Below are 20,282 nucleotides of genomic sequence, written 5' to 3'. Positions count from 1 at the left end.
TTTATTTATTCATCAATTGAAGGGCATGTAGGTTGGTTCCACAATCTAGCTATTGTGAATTGAGCAGCTATGAACATTGACGTGGCTGCATCATCGTAGTATGCTGATTTTAAGTCCTTATCTCTTGGCCTGTACAAAACTCAACTCAAAATGAATCAAGGATCTAGGAATTAGACCTAAGACCCTTCACCAAACAGAAGACAAAGTAGGCCCAAACCTTCATATGTTGGTTTAGGACCAGACTTCATTAACAAGACTCCCAGAGCACAAGAAATCAAAGCAAGAATCAACAAAGGGGATGGATTCAAACTGAAAAGCTTTTTCTCAGCAAAGGAAATAATCAATTATGTGAAAAGAAAGTCCACAGAGTGGGAGAAAATCTTTTCCACACATACTTCAGACAGAGCACTCATCTCAAAAATTTTAAAGAACTTACAAAACTTTACACCAAAAATACAAAGAACCCAGTCAATAAATGGACTAAGGAACTAGGCAGACACTTCACAGAAGATATACAGGTGATCAACAAATATATGAAAAAGTGCTCATCATCTCCAGTAATTAGAGAAATGCAAATTAAAGCCACCCTAAGATTTCATCTCACTCCAATTAGAATGGCTGTTATCAAGAACACAAGCAATAATAAGTGTTGGTGTGGATGTGGGGAAAAGGCACACTCATACATTGCTGGTGGAGCTGCAAATTGGTGCAGTCACTCTGGAAAGCAGTATGGAGATTCCAAACATTCTTATCACCCATTTCTTCTCCTAGAAACTCACTTGTACAAGCCTTTCTCTCCTGAACATCCGTCTTTAGCTATTTTGAAAGCCACTTCTGTTGTTCTCTCCATATGTACATCAATAAAATTTGTTTTTTCTCCTTTTAATTTCTTTGTCATTTTAATTTGCAGTCACCAAATACTGCCCCTAAGAGGGGAGGGGGGAGAAAAATAGTTTCCCTTCCTAACACATGACAGATATTACTTTGAAAATTTTAAAGGGGAGGTTTAGAAAGAAAGGCTCAAAAGCATTTAGTAACTTGCTTAAGGTCACACCAAGAGTGAGTCGTAGAGTTAGGATTTGAGATTTTCTTTGGCTACCAAGTCTCACGCTATTTTCTATTATACCACATCTTGGTTTATCATGATGCCAATTGTCTGAATTCCTCTGTTGTGGAGAGTGAACTCAGGGGAAATGGTGTGTGTGTGTGTGTTGTCACTGTTGGGGGGTTGTCTGGGAGGTCAGAGTCAGGAAGACAGTCACCTTTGTAGTGAGGACTGGGCCAATTCAGAAAACATTCCAACATGCTGCAAAGGCCCAAAGTGCTAGGTCAGAGCACACACTGAACCTGTGCTTCACAGACCAGAACCTTAAAGCCAAAAACGACAGGATGGAGGAACACGTGTTGTGAATGAATGGAAACCGGTCTGGGGATACTGCCTGAGAAGTCACAGCTCTCTGAAATTGCTTTTCCACCTCAGCAAATGTCATCAGAGGTCATGAGCACCTGTACAACTTGGGGGCTTCACTATTCCCTTTGATCATTCCAGATGGCAAAAAGTGTAGTCTCCAGACAAACTGTATTCCCTGGGAGCGCCTCACTGTGGGACGGCCATTGGGTTTGTTCTGACTGTTCTATTTGCACATTGGAAGTTTATATTCTGTCTCACATTCCAGTCCTATCTTTTATGGCCAGGCAATTAGATCTCGTACTTCTAATGGACTACAAACTACTTCAAGGAAAGAAGGCTGTGTTTTGTACTGGCATCCTTCATTCATTCACGTGTGTGGTATTTGTTGAGCATCTCCTTTCAGGCACTGCGGTAGGAGTGGGGATTTAGTGGTGAGCAAGACAGAGAAGATTCCTGCTCTCAAAATGCTTACATCTCAGTAGGAGGAAAGAGTTCATAAAAATATACCAATACATAAACAAGATAATTCTGATGATGAAAATTGCTATTAAGAAATGAAATTACTTGATTGAGAGTAAAGTGGAAGGGGACATGCAGGTGATCAGAAAAGGTGTTAAGGAGACAGCTCAGCTGCTGGGAGGTGGCAGGAACAGGGGGCAAGACCTGAGACAGGAAAAGTCTGAGGGCATGGCAGCAAGGTGTGAATGAGGAGCATGGAAGGAGATGGGGCCTCGGTGTGGACGGGACCAGAGAGGTCATGTAAAGCCAGTAGGACTTTGTGAAGAGCTTGGATTTTGTTCCAAGCAGAGGAAGGCAACAGGAGCTAGGAACAAGGCAGTGATAGAGTCTGGCTTGTATTTCAGGATACCCATTTTGTCTTCTTTATGGAATAGAAGTTTGAATGAGGCTCAAGTGGAAGCAAAGAGACCAGTTAGGCTGTTGTGACTGTGTGGACAGGACATGATGTTGGTGGACTAAGATGGCGGCAGCAGAGCAGTGGTCAGAACTGAGACGTGTCCTGGAGGAGAGCTCAAAGACTTGGGGGATTTATATATGAGAATAAAGAAAAGAGTGGGTTAAAAGGTAACTCCTAGGTTTTTTTTTTAAATAGCTTTGTTGACATATAGTTTATATACCTTAAAATTCACTCTTGCAGTATTCTGTTGACTTTTAGTATATTTAAAGATTTGTGTCACTATCAGTATAATCTAAGTTCAGAACATTTTATCACCTCAAAGAGATACCTTCTACCTATTAGCAGTCATCCCTTCCCAACCTAGGGCTTCCATAACAAATTACCACACATTTTTGGCTTAAAACAACAGAAATCTGTTCGCTCAGTTTTGAAGGCCAGAGCCTGAAAACAAGGTGTCAGCAGGGCCTCACACTCCCAGAAGCCTCCAGGGGAGAGTCCTCCTTTGCCTCTTCCAGCTTCTGGGGGTTCCACTCACTCCTTGACTTGTGGTTAAATAGGCCTAATCTCTATTTCGACCTTTTCACGGCCGCCTTCTCTTCTCCCTGTGTCTCCTCTGGAGTATCTCTGATGAGGACACTCGTTACTGGACCCACCTGGGTAATGCAGGATTACCTCATCGCCAGGTCCTTAACCTAATCGCATCTTCAAATTCCCTGTCTCCAAATAATATCCCAGTCATGGATTCCTGGGGTTAGGCTACGGCCATATCTTTTGGAGGGGGCATTATTCAACCCAGTACTCCTACGCAATTACTAACCTGTTTTCCATCTCTGTTGGCTGACCTGTTCTAGGACAGTTCACCTCTGGGATTTTGACCAAGAACTTAAGGGAATGTTAGTACCACTAACCTAGGGCTGGACTGAGGACGACTGGTGTAGAATCAGGAGACGTTTGCCGGTGTCATATTTGAAGTGCTTATTGGACATCCAAGTGGAGATGTCAAGTAAACAGCCAGAGATGTGAATCTGGACACAGTCTGGAGATGGAGATTCGGGAGTCATTAGCACAGAAAGGATTTCTATAGCTATGGGGTTGAACAGAATCACCTAAGGTGAAAGTGTAAGTAGAGAGAGAAGACTGCTGAGCATCGGTGTCTGGAAACTCACGATGATGCAGAGGAACATTCAAAGAAGACGTGGGAGAAGGATTAGTCAATGAGATGGTAGGATATCTAGAAGAGTATTTTCTCAGATGTCAACAAACAAACAAACAAAAGAGAGTGTTTCCAGAATGAGGGAATAGTACACTATTTGAGAACTACCTCATACTTTTGAGACTTTGAGGAAAATCATAAAGATAAACCAATACTGGGTTTGGCAACTGCATTAGTCAGGATTCTCTAAAGAAACAGAACCAATGGGAGGAGATTTATTATGGAACTGGCTCATGTGGAGACAAGTCCCACAACATGCTGGCTGCAAGACAAAGGGTCAGGAGAGCCAGAGGTTTAATTCAGCTGAGTTGAGTTGACAAGTAAAATTAACCATCTTAGCATCGTAGCCTCACTAACAGTCTGATAATAACCGTTTGAAGAAGGAAGTGGAAATGCTGATATTAAACCTTTCCCCAGAGGTTTTGCCCCAAAGAGAAACAGAAAAGTGAGACTTTAGCTGTATGAGATTTTTTTTTTTTTTTTTTTTTTTAAAGACGGAATACAAGGGAAAATGATTTTATGCTTTTGGGACTATTCAGTAGAGAGATCTTGAAGAAGCAAGAAACAGGGTTAATTCTAGGTGGGATCTCCTGAGCAGACAAGCTTCAAAGAGGGAGCTTCTGGTATCAGGCTGTTGTGAAAGGAGAGAAGGTCCAGAGGGGTACAGAAATTGTGATAAGGAGATGGAGATGTTCTCCAGCCATAATATATTGCTCAGAAGCAATTCTGTGGGTATTCGAGTTTAGCCAGAGCTGATATTTTACAAATAGGATGGGAAGAGAGAGAGGGCAAATAAGTTAATAGTGTTTGAAAGGGGTGAAATTATGAGGTCATGGATTTGAGCTGAGTTCAAAGGGAAGGGAGAGGCCTGAGGGATAAAGAAAAAGTGGTGGTCAGTGGATTAGAGGTCATGATAGGGAAAACGATGATAGGTGCTAAGGACTAAGAATAAGTGATCTAGAGGGGTGAGAAGTGATGGTCAGAGTGGAGTACTGTGGTCGAAACTGAAGGGGTTCAAATGATTTGGTGACCTGACCCTGTATGGCCATGAGGGTGAGTGGCTGGGGAGAGGGAGAAGGAAAGCTCACTGGAGGTACAGCAGGTCATGGAGCCAGGAGATGAGCACACCCGGAACCAGAGGCAGGGCCCAGGCACACAGTCACAGGCTAACAAGACGGAAATACTTCAGTCCTTTCTAACACTTAATGTGCTTTGGTCGATCTTAATGAAACCTCTATTTGGTATATTATCTTAGTTTTTTTCCTAAAAAAATATTTTCTAATACCTGAGGGACAATATTACATGAAAAAAAATCATTTGGAATAGTTAAAAAGGGCAACGATAAGGGGAAATCCAGACCGGAGATTAATCAAGTTTTAATATGAAGCTAGCCAGGCAACAGGAAAGTTATTGAGATGTCGCCACTGGCGCTTTCAAAAGGAAAATGGTCTTTTGAATTTGAAGTACCTTGAAACTCAAAGACAAGGTCACAGTAACTGTGTCTCCCAGCTTTTCGGTCAATGTCTGCACCTGAATTTGGTTGGGCTTTTGAGGGGGAAAAATATGAACTCTGGAGCCACAGGGACTAAAGGTTTGAATTCTGCTCCTTTATTAGCGATGTGACCTTGAGCAAGTTAGTTAACCTGTGTGCACCTCTAGTTTCTCATCAAAAAATGGAGATTAAAAAATAATTCCAACCTGTTTAGGTTATAAATGAAGATAAAGAGGGGGTAATTTATATTAGGGATTGAGCACAGTACCTGCTATGATAAGCACACAATAATGGTAAGCTATAATCATCACCATTATTATCTATAAACTGGAGATAACAAAAGCTACTTTGCAAACCCTAAGAGGATTATATGAGATGAATTATGCAAAGTACCTCGAGCGTGGTATCTGTCATGCCCTGAATACTAAATAATGGTTAGCTATTACTGTGAAATGGATCAGCAGACTTAACCATCTAACTTGCTAGTAACTTAGGCGTGTTGGAGGGAGAAAGCAGAGCTCCCCCTTTACTGAACCCCTGATAAATGTGAGCCTTTGATGGGCTTTTCAGAGGTGGAGCAGATACTGTCATGGTGATAGGATCAGGAAATGGGGGTCTTGATTGGGTGTGAGAAGGTGATGAAGATGAAGGTGATGAAGCCAGCTTATCTTCATTTAGCCACATTCTTTTTGAGATTCTACAACTGCTCTCTGCCTGTGGTCAAGACATGAACCTTTACCCAAATAGCCATTTTTTAAAAAATAATAAGCACTCCCTAGCTCTGATTCTTAAGCTAGTATTTTGGGCAACTGTCTAATAACAGTTCCCACCTCCAATAATGAAAGAGAAGTTATTGTTTATTGAATGTGTATGATGCAATTCAAGCATTATCCAACGCTCTTCATATATATTATCTCCTTAGTATATGAATGGCTTTGGGAGGTAGGTACCTTTATTGTTCAAATTATGACAGGAAGGAAACTGAGGCTTCAAGAAGTTAATTGGTCTAAGAATATGCAACTTGCAAGGGATAAAGGAAAGATTTTAGCCCATTTTGATCTAATTCTAATGCTTCTGCGCCTATCCTTTATTTATACCACAGATACAATATTGGGTTGTAGGTTCTCAATTTTAATAGCAATTTTCATTCCCCTTACTCTCTAATTTCCCCTTAACAATTATATAACATTTTCTTATCTTGCTGAGATCTGAGGCAGAGTTAGATGGTCTTAATGTCATGACAGTTCCCTAAGATTACTGCTGTCTTTTGCCTTCCAAATGACAGTATGTCATAAAATCAAATATTGATTGGTCACATGATTTAAAAATTCAACAAATATATGGAACGTGTTTATGTGCAGGATACGCTGCGAGCTGCTCAGGGAAAGAAAAGGTGAGTTGAACAGGGAAGCATCCTCCAAGCTGTTTATAATAAGGTGCCCTGGCTACTGGAATGCAAAAAGCAGGTTCAGAGAGAGTGGGAAGGAGCTTTATCAAAAGTCATCTACTCCTGGAAAGCATCCCCAGGAGCCACCTTGGAATGAGAAGGCCTTTGAGCTGCCCCTGAAGAATGGGAAAGATTGGGCAGGTAGAGAAGCCAAGGACAGTGGTGTTGCAAACAGAGAAGGTGATGTGAGTGTGGGTCTGAAGAGCTGATAATGGAGAGTGCGGGCTGAGGAAGTGGTGTCTGGCTCAAGAAAGAGGAAGTAGAGAGAGGAGGCTGGAAAAGTGCTTCCGATCAGATCAAGAAGTCCATTCAACACAGAGTGGAGCTGCTGGGTATGTAGTTTAGAGGCATAGTAGGTAGTCAGACCACAGTGGCAGTCCACTCAACAAATCCTGACCATTAATCTCTTTCAAGGACAGTCAGAATGAAAAGGAGGAAATAAAAACTTAAAATCTTTTAACAGGTAGAATGTATAGCATGTGTCAAAGGCGTGTTAGAGATGAAAGGGGGTCAAGGAGGGTCTAAACTCTGAGTTTGGAAGAAAAATGAAGGAAATATAGCATGGAGGAACAGATGTCAGAGGCTGATGATATTTTGGGAGACAAGTTTAGAAATAATAGAGATCATTTTAACAATTAAAATGCTACAAATCCTAAAACTGCATTTATTTACTAGACACATAGATTATGCACGTGGGCCTGAATTAGGATTATATATGAAGAACTCATTAAAACACAAATCATATGCATCAATACCTTTGCTCTATCTAAATAGTTTAGTTTTAAAAGATGTTACTCAGCCATTTGATTAACAGAATTTGACTGTCTTATTGAATTCATCTGCCACTCATCTCAGCTGCTCTTCTTTATTTTGTGGTGTTGGGGATTGAACCCAGGGCCTTGGGTATGTTAAGCGTGTGCTCTGCCTCTGAGCCACATCCGCAGTCTTCAGCTGCTCTTCTTACCTACTGCAATCTGACCTCAGTTCCTGATGCTCAACTGAAATTTCATAGCAAAAGATCATCGATGATTTTTCCATTGTACATTCAATTTTTGAAAATCAAAGTTGTATTTAATTATCAAGTCAAACAGTTCTACAGGGTTTATAGTATCGAAAAACATCAACTTTCCAGCTTTCACCTCACAAGAAAAATTACTTTTAACTCTTCCACAACTTCCAGGCAAATAATAGAATTATGCCTATTATTTTCCCTTCCTTCCCCTTTCTTTTCTTGCTGTGCTGGATATCTTCTATCTGTCCCTTGGGTTCTCTCTGCCCATCTCCTTGAGGGAGACTTCCCTGTATGGACTATATAAATGGGTTTATGAATGAACCTTTTGGCTTTCGGCTGTGTTTATTGGTCTTCAGTTCAGAGATGAAGGGCAGGGGGAGTGTCAAAGAGCGCATGTGCTAGAACTTCAGCCCCTTTTGTGTCTTCTTGCCTCCTGGATTGATTCTCTAATTTTATCATTTATTTTGTATTTCTTACATTATCTGTAATCAACTTTTAAAGGAAATTTTCTTCAAAATTATCTTTCAGCCTTTTCATTATGTTTTTTCATTGATGGTCACATTTTTAATTTGTGAAAAATATATATTTTTTTTAGATGTTCCTACTTTCATAGACTTCCATTTCTGTTATGGATTCAGTGTCTATTCTTATCCAGAAAAGAATGTCAATGTTATGCATATTTAGAAATCTTAATTTGCTTGCTATGTCCTCAAGCAAAAACAAAACAAAACAAAACAAAAAACACAGTGACTATCTTGGATCTGTCTTTCCATCTTGAAGGCTTGCTTCAATTAACTAGTGATTTTAGGCTCTTGGCCCATTTCGTATTCAAGAGTGAACAACAAAAAAGCTGTTTGGAAACTGACTGGTAGGGCTGGTTCATTGGTGGGCCTGGTGGGGTCTGGCCGAACTCTTTTAAGTGGATATTTAGAAAGGAACCCTTCAATGTCATGGCTACCCGTCTTCTTGGAGCACAGCAGGGAAGAGGAAGAAGGGATTCATCAGTCAGTGAGTGGCTTCTGCTTACCTGCTTGATTTTGTGTGTATCCTTTGCCCTCAGGTGTTCCTGGTGTCTCTCTGTTAGTAAACTGGTAGGTTCTGCTGGGGTGAGGAAGGGGCAATCTCCCCACCTGCATGGGTTTATTACTGCTCCTTTCAAACATTTTTAATTAATTATTTTGTTTTTAATGCAATTATATCTCCACTTTTAGAGGTCCCTGGTGCCTCCGAATCTTGTGTGTGTGTGTGTGTTTTAAGACTTTGCTTAAAAATTAAACTTCTTCTAAGTTGGTCCACTCTAGTCTAGTTTTCCTTTTCATTTGCTTCACTAGCTTAGTTGTCACTTCCTTACCTGCCTCCCATCTGTATTCCTGTGTTGCTGTTGTTTTCCCATTAACTCATGTTTGTGAGACTTTTTAAAACCCATATACGCTATGCTTTTATTACAAAATGGCTATAATTATATGTGTCCAACCCACCATGCAATGAGAATTTTCTTGTTCTTACTCAATTTTGTTGACTCACTTGAAACTTTACACCATTCATTCTAGAAACTTTATCATCCTTGGCTTCTGTGGCCATGGTATTTTTTTCCCTCTTGCTGTATCGTCTAACGTTCTTTCTCTGGTTCTTTCTTCTTCAGCTGCTGCGTATCCTTTTTTTTTTTTATTGTAAACAAATGGGATACATTTTGATTCTCTGTACATGGAGTAAAGGCATACCATTCCTGTAATCATAAATTTACACAGGGCAATGTTGTTTGATTCATTCTGCCATTTTTCCCCCTTCCCCCCCACCCCCCCACCCCTCTTTTCCCTCTATACAGTCCTTCCTTCCTCCATTCTTGCCCCCTCCCTAACCCTAACCCTAAACCTAACCCTAACCCTAATGCTAACCCCTCCCACCCCCCATTATATGTCATCATCCGCTTATCAGCAAGATCATTCGTCCTTTGGTTTTTTGAGATTGGCTTATCTCACTTAGCATGATATTCTCCAATTTCATCCATTTGCCTGCAAATGCCATAATTTTATCATTCTTTATGGCCGAGTAATATTCCATTGTAAAAATAAAATACTTGGGGATCAATCTCACAAAAGAGGTGAAATACCTCTACAATGAGAACTACAGAACACTAAAGAAAGAAATTAAAGAAAACCTTAGGAGATGGAAAGATCTCCCATGTTCTTGGATAGGCAGAATTAATATTGTCAAAATGGCCATACTACCAAAAGTGCTATGCAGATTCAATGCAATTCCAATTAAAATCCCAATGACGTACCTTACAGAAATAGAGCAAGCAATTATGAAATTCATCTGGAAGAATAAGAAACCCAGAACAGCTAAAGCAATCCTTAGCAGGAAGAGCGAAGCAGGGGGTATCGCAATACCAGATCTTCAACTTTACTACAAAGCAATAGTAACAAAAACAGCAAGGTATTGGTACCAAAATAGACAGGTAGATCAATGGTACAGAATAGAGGACACGGACACAAACCCAAATAAATACAATTTTCTCATACTAGACAAAGGGGCCAAAAATATGCAATGGAGAAAAGATAGCCTCTTCAACAAATGGTGCTGGGAAAACTGGAAAACTATATGCAATAGAATGAAACTAAACCCCTATCTCTCACCCTGCACAAAACTCAACTCAAAATGGATCAAGGACCTCGGAATCAGACCAGAGACCCTTCATCACATAGAAGAAAAAGTAGGTCCAAATCTTCAATATGTCGGCTTACGATCATAGCCCATAGCCCCATAGCCCAAGAAATAAAAGCAAGAATCAACAACTGGGATAGATTCAAACTAAAAAGCTTTCTCTCAGCAAAGGAAACTATCAGTAATGTGAAGAGAGAGCCTACAGAGTGGGAGAAAATCTTTGCCACTCATACTTCAGATAGAGCGCTAATTTCCAGAATCTATAAAGAACTCAAAAAACTCTACACCAAGAATACAAATAATTCAATCAACAAATGGGCTAAGGAAATGAACAGACACTTCACAGAAGTTCACAGAAGAAGATGTACAAGCAATCAACAGATATATGAAAAAATGTTCAACATTTCTAGTAATAAGAGAAATGCAAATCAAAACTACACTAAGATTCCATCTCACCCCAATTAGAATGGCGATTATCAAGAACACAAGCAACAATAGGTGTTGGTGAGGATGTGGGGAAAAAGGTACACTCATACATTGCTGGTGGGGTTGCAAATTAGTGCAGCCACTCTGGAAAGCAGTGTGGAGATTCCTCAGAAAACTTGGAATGGAACCACCATTTGACCCAGCTATCCCACTCCTTGGCCTATACCCAAAGGACTTAAAATCAGCATACTACAGAGATACAGCCACATCAATGTTCATAGCTGCTCAATTCACAATAGCCAGATTGTGGAACCAGCCTAGATGCCCTTCAATTGATGAATGGATAAAGAAACTGCTACGTATGCTTTAAATGTTATTTCCCAGGTCTTGTCTTAAGCTCTCTTTTGCTTCTATTTACACATTTTCCACAGGTGATGTCACCCACTTGCAAGGATTGAACCCCTTTGTTAGTAATGTCTACTCCCAAATCTATGTCTGTGGCTCCATACTTACATAATGCTGAAAAACCAGACAGAGGAAAGAGGATGCTGCCTTCCCATACCTCAATCAGGCAGCACAAATACCCCAAAGCCAAAACAGGTTGCCTTTTATGTTAAGGATATGACAGGAGTGAAGGAAGGCATTCAACTTAAAAGTAACAAATGGAACCTTGCAGTACCCATGTTAATCATGATAGGTAAAGCTTAGCTGCAGTAACAAGCAATCCCAAACAGAAATCCGACAACATAAAAAGTTAATTTCTTGCAGAGAGAATCTGCTGTCAGTGAGCCCACTTACCAGGCAGCTATTTTTCTATATTGGGTCACCATTCAAAGTCTCTTCAACTTCGTGGAACTTCAGTTTCAACACAGGTTGTGAATCTAACCACGGCAGAAGAGGAGAGAGCCACAATCACACAGAGGGAAAACATGTCGGTCTCTGTACGTTCTCCAAATTTGGGGCCCTGAGAATTGAATACTGTTAGACAGCAATAGTTCATGGGATCAACAATAATTGCCTTGAAATAGAAAATCTGACCCTAAACAAAATATCTTTTAATTTTTGTACTCCCAGTAGTTGCTTGATGACTGTTACAGAGTGAGCATCAATATGTGGAATTCAGATATATGTTAGGAGATGATTTGATAAGTCTCGTTGAAAAGCTGTTCAGAGAAATCTGAATTGGTATCTTATTTTCCTTCCAGAACAAGCAGAAACATTCAGAATCCTTCTTTTGACCTTTCTCCTGGGGCAAAAGAAAGTATCATTTTTCAAAAATGTTCTTACATGTGTCTAAATATTTGGAAGCCTAAGACTTTGAACTTAAAATTTGAAGGGAAGGCATTTCATAGCCTTCTTGTTTATATTTACCTTGATCAAAATCCCTCCCCAGCTCCAAACTCAAAGGGCAGAATGGATGGGGGAAAAAGTTACAAAATATTGTGCTGAAAGAGTCAGGGAGGGCTGGGTGTAGAGGTGCTCACTTGTCATCCCAACACAACTCAGGAGGCTGAGGCAGGAGAATTCCAAGTTCAAGGTCAGCGTCAGTAACTTAGTGAGGCCCATGGCAACTTAATGAGACCCTGTTTCGGCACCTCTGGGTTCAGTTCCTGGTACAAAAAGAGTCAGGAAGGTAGTTATGTTTGTGTGCCTGTGTGTGTCCTTGTGTGAATGTGTGCTTTTTATGTTGGTTGTGGGACAGTCACAGTCTTGTATATAGACATATTTATAGGCAAATAAATGTGATCTGTGAAATGGATCATGAGAGATTTGAGCTCCAATTGGTGGCCCATTTCTTATATTTTCATCTTACTTCTGAAGGAGTTAAAATTTAAGTGCCCATAAGTAAAGCACAGAATCTGTAGTCTAGCAAATGAACTTAGAAAAAGAAACAAAGAGGGACAGGCCTGAGGCCTGAACATACCTAAACAAGCCTAAAATAAGACTGCCAAATCATCAAAAACTAACTGGCCATAGAGGATAAACAATCGCCACAAGGCCGTGGACCATCTGGTGTCACCCACTTTCCCCCTTCTTCCCTTTTCTTTAAGGTTAACTTGACCCCTGCTAACCAAAATGAACTGCCCTACCACATTGCTGGAATGTCAATTTGGACGTACTACTTGCTGATGTAATCAATGTAGTCATGTGCCTGCTTATGTTTGAATCAGCCAATTATGTGTACCCGCGCCAAACTCCCTAACTTTTCCTATATAAACCCCTGATTTCTGAGCCTCGGGGTCAACTCCTCTATCTCCTGCGTGAGATATGTGTTGGCCCGGAGCTCCGTTATTAAAGTGCCTCGTGCTTTTGCATCAAGCCGGTCTCTCGTGTTTCCTGGAGCGCGCCATCCTGAGACTCGAGTAAGGGTCTTCCTTTTGGGGGGTCCTACACTTCAATGATATACTACTTATTGCCCAACATGAAGATTAATCTTTAGAAACACAGTCCCCCAGAGGTGATGAGAGGAAGTACTGAATGATTGATGTCAAGAAAATCCTCATGTGGGTGGATTTTAAGAAACACCAAACAACCCAAGTAACCATCGCTTAGAGTGATAAGCAACTTGTCCAAATTGATACAGCTAGCAGATGCATATATTTCTGATATGCTCCATCTGTTGGCATCTCAATATGAATTTTAGTATTGGTTTGACCATTTCCAGACACTCAAACCCAGCTGCTTTGATTAGGATTGCTCTGACTTTATGGATTATTTTGGGATGATGGCTAATTTTAATGTGTCAGTTTAACTGGGCACATCATTCCTGATTCTCAGGAACTTTGAACTTGGGCTTGGAATGATGCCAATGGCTTTTGAGGGATTCCAGCTTGCAAACAGCAGATAGTGGGATTTCTCAGGCTCCATAATCACATGAATCAATTCCTCACAGTAAATCTTTCTATATATCCTGTTCCATTTCTCCAGAGAATGCTGACTAATATATTTGGGGAGAATTGACATCTTATAGGATTGAGTTTTCCTATTTTCCTTCCAATTACTGAAATCTTCTTTAATTTCTATAACAAAATTTCATCATTTTCATTGTGAAGCAGCAGTTTGTTCACCACAATTCTAACTGATCGGGGGCCTTCTGGGCCAGACATAGTGAGGTAAGAACTTACTGAGAGTTGCAATGAGGAAACTGAAAGTTCAGAAGATACGATGAAAGGTTCCACTAAGTAAATGAACTATCAGTTTTATGACAAAGGCATCGTAAGTGGTAGACAGTAAATAGCCTTGTGCCCAGCAGCAAGGATGCAGGGAACTCTGCTGAGTGGCGATTTGCTGCAGCCTGCCATGCAATGATTATTCAGTAGCAGTTCTTCGTGACGTCCTCCTCACGTGATTATTAACGGAAGCATGATGCTGTCATTTTAATCGTGAAGAGCACCCTGGGGCTGAATCCAGGCCAAGCTCACCTTCTGGGCCCTCCTTCTTTTCCTCCCTCTTCCACTTCTGGAATCTTCTCCAGCCTGCTAGCAGGCCTCTTTAGCACCTTCATATTTAGTCAGAACCTCCTCTTACCACCCACATCTAGGCCTGCCTTATCCTTTATTTCTTCACAGTACCATAAAGAGCCTCAAATCCTCCCCCTTCCCATGTCCTCCCTTTATTCTTACTTAGTGTATTCAGGTGTTTAGAAGTAGATAGATGATTCAGTCCACATTCCAAAACTAGGTAGGTATTTCTCAAATTAGGGGCGAAGCATAGGTTTGACAGGTCTATGGGAATTATATCATTGTTGATGTTTATTGAACACTTACTATGTGTCAGGTACTATTTGGAATGTTTTGCTCACTGACTTCACTATTAGCCTATAAAATAGATGCCTGGATCTTCATTTAACAGATTAATAAACTGAGTAACATGTTCTGATCCCTATCAAACATCTGAGCAACCACGGAAAGAATGATTTATTGACCCAAGGTTGGATAACTAATAAATGGTAGTGTAAGGACTCCAATCCAGGCAGCCTGGGTCTAGAGTTAATGCAGTGCTATCATTTGAGGCTTGATTGGAAGTGAATGGTTTAAGATGACCTCATGCATATGTCTGGCAAGCTGTTGGCTGGGGCCTCCTCCTCCAAGTGGTCTTTCCATCAGGACACTTCAGACTTCGCTATATGGCAACTGAATTCCAAGAGGGAAAATATCATGTGGAAAATCATCTTGATGCAATGGCATCTTCTAACTGTACCACCAGACTGTTGTCCCGGAGGCCACGGAACAGACAGGCATATAGATCTAATTAAGATACTTGAATAGTATTATCTATGCAGTAATTTTAAAACATGCCTTCACATTCTTTGGCATTGTTCCCATTGAGAGGTGGGACTATATACTCTTTCCTTGAGGCTAGGCTGACCTTAGTGGCTTTCTTTGTAGGCAATAGAATCTAAAGGAAAGAATGCTGTGCGATTTCCAAGGATAGGTCAGAAAAGGCCATGATCCTGGTTCTTTACAGACTCACTCCTGGGAGAAGCCAGTTGTCAGGTGAGACATTTGCCATGCTAAAGGGGCTATGTGAAGGTGCTTTGCATTTCCAGCCAGCTCATATCAACTGTCAGCCACACAAGTGAGCCATTGTACATGTCCTGCCCAGTTGAATGTTTGGTTGACATCCGATTGCCACTACATGAGAAACTTCAATAAATAACTGCCAAAAAAAGCCCTTCCCGGATTTCTGAGCCACAAAATCATGAGCAAAATAAATTGGTTATTTAATCCACAAAGTTTTATTGTAGTATGTTCAGAGCAGTAATAGTAATCAGAACAGTTCACCAACCAATGTGTAAGAAAAAGGGCAGATTGTCAAGTTCAGGACAAGTTGAAAGGACTGTAGTACCTAAATTCTGTTTTATGAAGAGATCATATGTCTTGTTCTTCTCTGGGCTTCCAGCAAGCTGGGTTTTTGCCTCTGGAGAGTGGGCAAGGGGGTTCAGAGTGGGCAAGGGGTTCAGCAGATTGAAGGGGCCTGGACCCAAAATACATCTGTTCTGTGGAAGAGGTGAGCAAGTGTGTCTGGCTATAACTACTCTAGCTGATCATTAACTGATAGCACAACTGTTTATCTGCTTTTTTTTTTTTTTTTTCTTCCTGGTACTCAGGGGCACTTAACCACTGAGCCACATGCCCAATCCCTTTTTGTATTTTATTTAGAGACAGGGTTTCGCTGAGTTGCTTAGGTCCTTGCTAAGTTGCTGGGGATGGCTTTGAACTTGTGATCCTCCTACCTTAGCCTCCTTAGCTGCTGGGATTATAGGCACGTGCCACCATGCCAGCCTATCTGCTTTGCTTGAGCAGAGATTACATGAGGCCATAGTGGGGCTACAGGTGGTATCACCAGTAGGTATCCAGTTTAGGGATGACATAGTGTCGATTTAGAGGTAGTGTGATCTGTGCCTTCTTAATAATTAAAGTTCACTCACCTTTCCACCCTTTTCTGTAAAGCAGCACTCTCTTTTGCTCCATGCTTTTTATCTATGTTCAACACATATTCACTTATTCTAGATGTAATGTTTTATAAATGACTTGCTTCTACATTTTAATTTTTCTCATTGCTTTACAACAGAATGGTATATTCTTGAATAATGCAACAAAGGCATTAGAGTAAGCACATGCTTATCAGATCCGGTTTATGATGTCTCATTTATTGGTCAAATAAGTTGACAGAAGTTGACAGTGTGGAAATGGACTACACAAGAGTGTAGATAACAACAGATATAATTCATTCATTCATTGGGAATTACTATTGTTAACAATCTACTATTAACATATAGGTAGGAAATGGTTGATCCAGCAATCAAATTTTCAGCAATCTGTCTCTGGAGTCCACACCCTAACCCACTGTCCTACAGATTACTGGGAATGAGTTCTCAAAGAGAAGCTTTTTCAAGCCTCACTCCCCAGTCCTCAACCCAAGTCCAATGAATCAGAATCTCTTAGGCATAAGGGGTATTTTTAGGCTGGATGAGGTGATAATCTCAGGTACCTGAGACAAAAATAACAGCTGAAGATCCAGTAAACATGGAGAGGGGATTTCAAAGACAGAGTTCTTGCACTCAAAAAGCCTTCCTTTTCCATAAAGTACTTTCATAATTATCATTATTACATCATGAAGGTGAAATTTAAAAAATTGCTTTGCATGGTTTCCAGCGGTTCTCATACTTTAGTGTGTAAAATTTTACCTGAAGGGGTTGTTAAAATACAGGTGACTGAACTGTCCTACATACTTTAGATCACGTCTAGATTCCATATAATATCAAATATAATATGTAAATAGTTATGCTGTATTGTTGAGGAAATGACAAGAATAAAAGTCTATATACATGCTTAGTGCAGATGCATTTTTTTTCCAAATATTTTTTATCTGAGGTTGTTTGAATTCACAGATTCGGAGCCCCAGATAAAGGCTGGCTGTATTGCACTTACATATTTATAGCACATCTACTATACATCAGGGCTGGAAGCAGCAGTGGATAAGGATGGGATTTAGATCTATATTACACTTGAGTAGATTTATTGTCTAAGTGGATTTATTCTCTAAGACAGGGTGCCTAAGTATCATTAGAAGCGATCTTCTTTCTCCCTTAGGAAAAGATAAGGCAAAGCTCCATGGAGCAAGAGACCCTTTGAAACAGGCCTTGAAGTTGCCTAGGACACGTGGAAATCATGGAGAATCACTGAATTCTTTCCGTTCTGGCAAGGAGGGAGGGAAAAATCACAATCAACCACCCAGAAAAGGTCTGTGACATTCTTGCCTTGGGCTCCAGCATTAGCAGTCATCAAGCAACATGCTGTCGTCAGACCGGTAAACAGCGTCTTCCCCTCAAGGTCTCCAGCCTCAAACCCTCCTTGGGAACGGGTAGAACCGGCCTTGCCTTCTCTTGGGAGCACTCGGCAATTGCATCAGCGCCCCGCTGTCTGGCCGCGGTGGGCGCTGACCCGACGAAGGGCGCGGCTCGGGCGCTTCATTTCCCAAAGGCCTGAGCAGGGCGCTGTGACCCCACCAGGTTCCGAGAGGCAAGCTGCTAGGTCTGGCCAGTGCCGAGCCAGTGCCGGGGCCGCACGCTGTGGCAGCGCTCAAAAGGCTGCCACATTTAGGATGGTGCCGGAGTGGCCCGGGTGGCAGCTGCACAACCCGGCTGGGCGAGGGACCCCGAACGCTTTTTCCCTGCGGTGGGTTTAACTGTGGCGGGTGCCCGCACAGAGGGTACGCACCCCCCTTCTTCCACCTTCACGCACCGAAAGGGTAGGGACGCGTGTGCGCATTCCCTGGGGCCCCTGCCAGCACGGCCTGCACGCCTGCGCACTGCGCCTGCGCGGCCCCGCCCACGCCCTGCCCCTTTCGCTTCGCCCCGCCCTGTTACCCCTTATGCCACCACTAGGGGTAGCCGCGGCGGCTGCGGCCTGAGAGCGCGGCTGCTTTGAGGGTGCAGGAGCCCTACAGAGTGGGGACGAGGGAAGGCAAGAGGGTGGGAAAGCCCGCGGGAGAGGAGGGCGGTGCCCGAAGAGGGCGGTGCGTGGCTGACTCATCCCTCTAGAAGATCCGAGTGACAGACACACACTAGCCGAGCCCGCCCGCCCGCGCCGCTCCTCCTCAGCCGGGAGGCGCCCGCCCGCACCACCCGCCCGCCCGCCCGCTCCGGGAGCTCTCCGGGCCCGGCCGCCTCGGAGAAAGTTTTTCTCTTCGGAGAGGCCGGAACATCGCGGGCCTTTTGGAAGGGAAGAGGGGACCGCAAGGGAGGCGACCGCCGCGCGGGCCCGCGGAGTGCATGGTGCCCAGCGCCTCGGCTGCCTGTCAGGAGGACCTCGGGGCGGGGTCGGGCTGAGCCAGCTCCTTCCTCTCGACCCAGCCTCGTCAGAAGTCGCCCTCCGGGACTGCCGCGGGGGTCCCCGCTCCTCAGCCCGCCATGTCCCGGCTGCTGCCGCTGCTGAGGAGCCGGACCGCGCGCAGCCTGAGGCCGGGCCCGGCAGCCGCCGCCGCGCCCCGCCCGCCGTCCTGGTGCTGCTGCGGGCGGGGGCTGCTGGCGCTCGCGGCCCCCGGCGGCCCCCGGAGGCTGGGCACCCACCCCAAGAAGGAGCCCATGGAGGCGCTGAACACGGCGCAGGGCGCGCGCGACTTCATCTACAGCCTGCACTCCACCGAGAGGAGCTGCCTGCTCAAGGAGCTGCACCGCTTCGAGTCCATTGCCATCGCCCAAGGTAAGGGGGCGCGTGGGGGACGGGCCCGGGCCCGCGCCCTCCCTCCCCGGGAGCCCACCCCCGTCCCTCCCGCCTGCCACCCAGGCCCGCCTGGCCTCGCGCCTGGGACGGCCGAAGGGGGGGAACTTTCCACCTCCCGAGTGTCCCCGAGGCAGGTAGGACAGGCGCGGATGGTGCCAGGCAGCTGGGGCCAAGCCTGGCTGGTTCCTCCCCAGCCTCAGAATCCCGAGCTTCGGCCTATAATGCCAGGCATACTGTTGGGATTTTGTTTTGATTTGCTCTGTGCCACCCCTCCCCAACCCTCCTGCCCAAAGCCCTTGCTGCTTTCCTGTGAACGTGCACCCATGCAGGTGGCATGCCTTGCCTGCCCCGAGAAAGTGCTGCAAACGACAGGCAGGAAGAAACTTTCTTGAACGGTTATCAAAGAAGATGTATGGGCGGCCCCTCAAAAGGGGGGTGTAGCTTCCCCAGGCAGTGATGCTCTCAGCTGCTTGTTTCCACATGCATCAATGTAGGCAGCCGAAGGAAGCACGTTTCTGGGAAATGGAAAGAATGAATCAAACCAGCAACTGCAAATATACACTTATAACCCTGGACAGGTTCAAGTTTAACTCCGGGTTTTGTTGCCCCAGAGTTGAATGACATAAATAAGGTATTTAGGAGGGGGAGGAAATCTGTAGCTCTACAGTAAAAAGCAGATTTCTGCTTAAAGGTATTTTGGAAGGGTGAAATCAAAGCTATTTTTAAGCAAACATGTTAAATTAGGATATTTTTAAAACAAGTGCAGCATGTGGTAGGTCAGAATTTGAGTCTAGGTGAAAAGGCTAAAAGTTCAGACAATCAAAAAGCTGAGAAAGGACCCAGGGGCCAAAATGGATTCAGACTTAAAATGCTTTTGCCACTTGAATACTCTTGTATACACAGCACCTTGCTGTTATTTTCTGTTACATTCTGATATGTTTGAAAGTTTTAAAAAAGTATATTTTTTCCCTTCTGAAGTTGATAGGCATATGAACATTTCATAGATTCTTAAGTTTAGAGCACACGGATTTGGAACATGGCATTTGATTTGCTAGAGGTACTTCAAAGTGTATCTTTCACCAATGTGCCTGGCTTATCTTTATTACTGCAGAAACTTTTTATTGTACTTTTTAACCACTTTTTTTTTGCTGGGAAGGGGGACACTTAGTTTGTGGAATTGTGAACCAATGTAAAGTACTAGATGATTCCAGATATTGTTTACCCATGGTGCTTTTACAGGAAAATGTAACATCCACTCGATTTAGTTAAATAGTTAATCAAGATGATATAGGAAATGATTGAATATTAGCTTATAAAATCTGTGTATACTTCTGGCATGTGGTTTTAATGTATTTGGTTCTGAAAATGTGCTCCTTGGAAAACAGTATAGACATTAGAATGTTAGTTTTTATTATGTTTCTTTATGGGTAAGATTATTTGCACACACATTTTGTCTTTTTAAGAAATTTCTTG

The 20,282-nt window shown here is 42.9% G+C and overlaps 1 protein-coding gene across 4 annotated transcripts in view; it reads left to right on the top strand.

Annotated features, from left to right (window-relative positions):
• Nucleotides 1-17,991: 17,991 nt before the first annotated feature.
• Nucleotides 17,992-20,282, top strand: part of TMEM65 (transmembrane protein 65) — a 46,051-nt gene continuing 43,760 nt past the window's right edge. The window contains exon 1 of one of the 4 annotated variants that reach the window (XM_079137629.1): nt 17,992-18,788. In XM_079137629.1, coding sequence (XP_078993755.1) covers nt 18,497-18,788 — 292 coding nt within the window. In that variant the 5' untranslated portion in view covers nt 17,992-18,496. The remainder of the gene's footprint in view (nt 18,789-20,282) is intronic. The other 3 variants (XM_079137630.1, XM_079137631.1, XM_079137632.1) reach the window with 3 other exon arrangements.

The sequence above is a fragment of the Sciurus vulgaris genome (genome assembly GCF_902686455.1).
Source record: "Sciurus vulgaris genome assembly, chromosome: 1".
NCBI lineage: Eukaryota > Metazoa > Chordata > Mammalia > Rodentia > Sciuridae > Sciurus > Sciurus vulgaris.
Note: the sequence above shows the minus strand (reverse complement) of the source record. Positions and strands in the feature narration are given on the sequence as shown.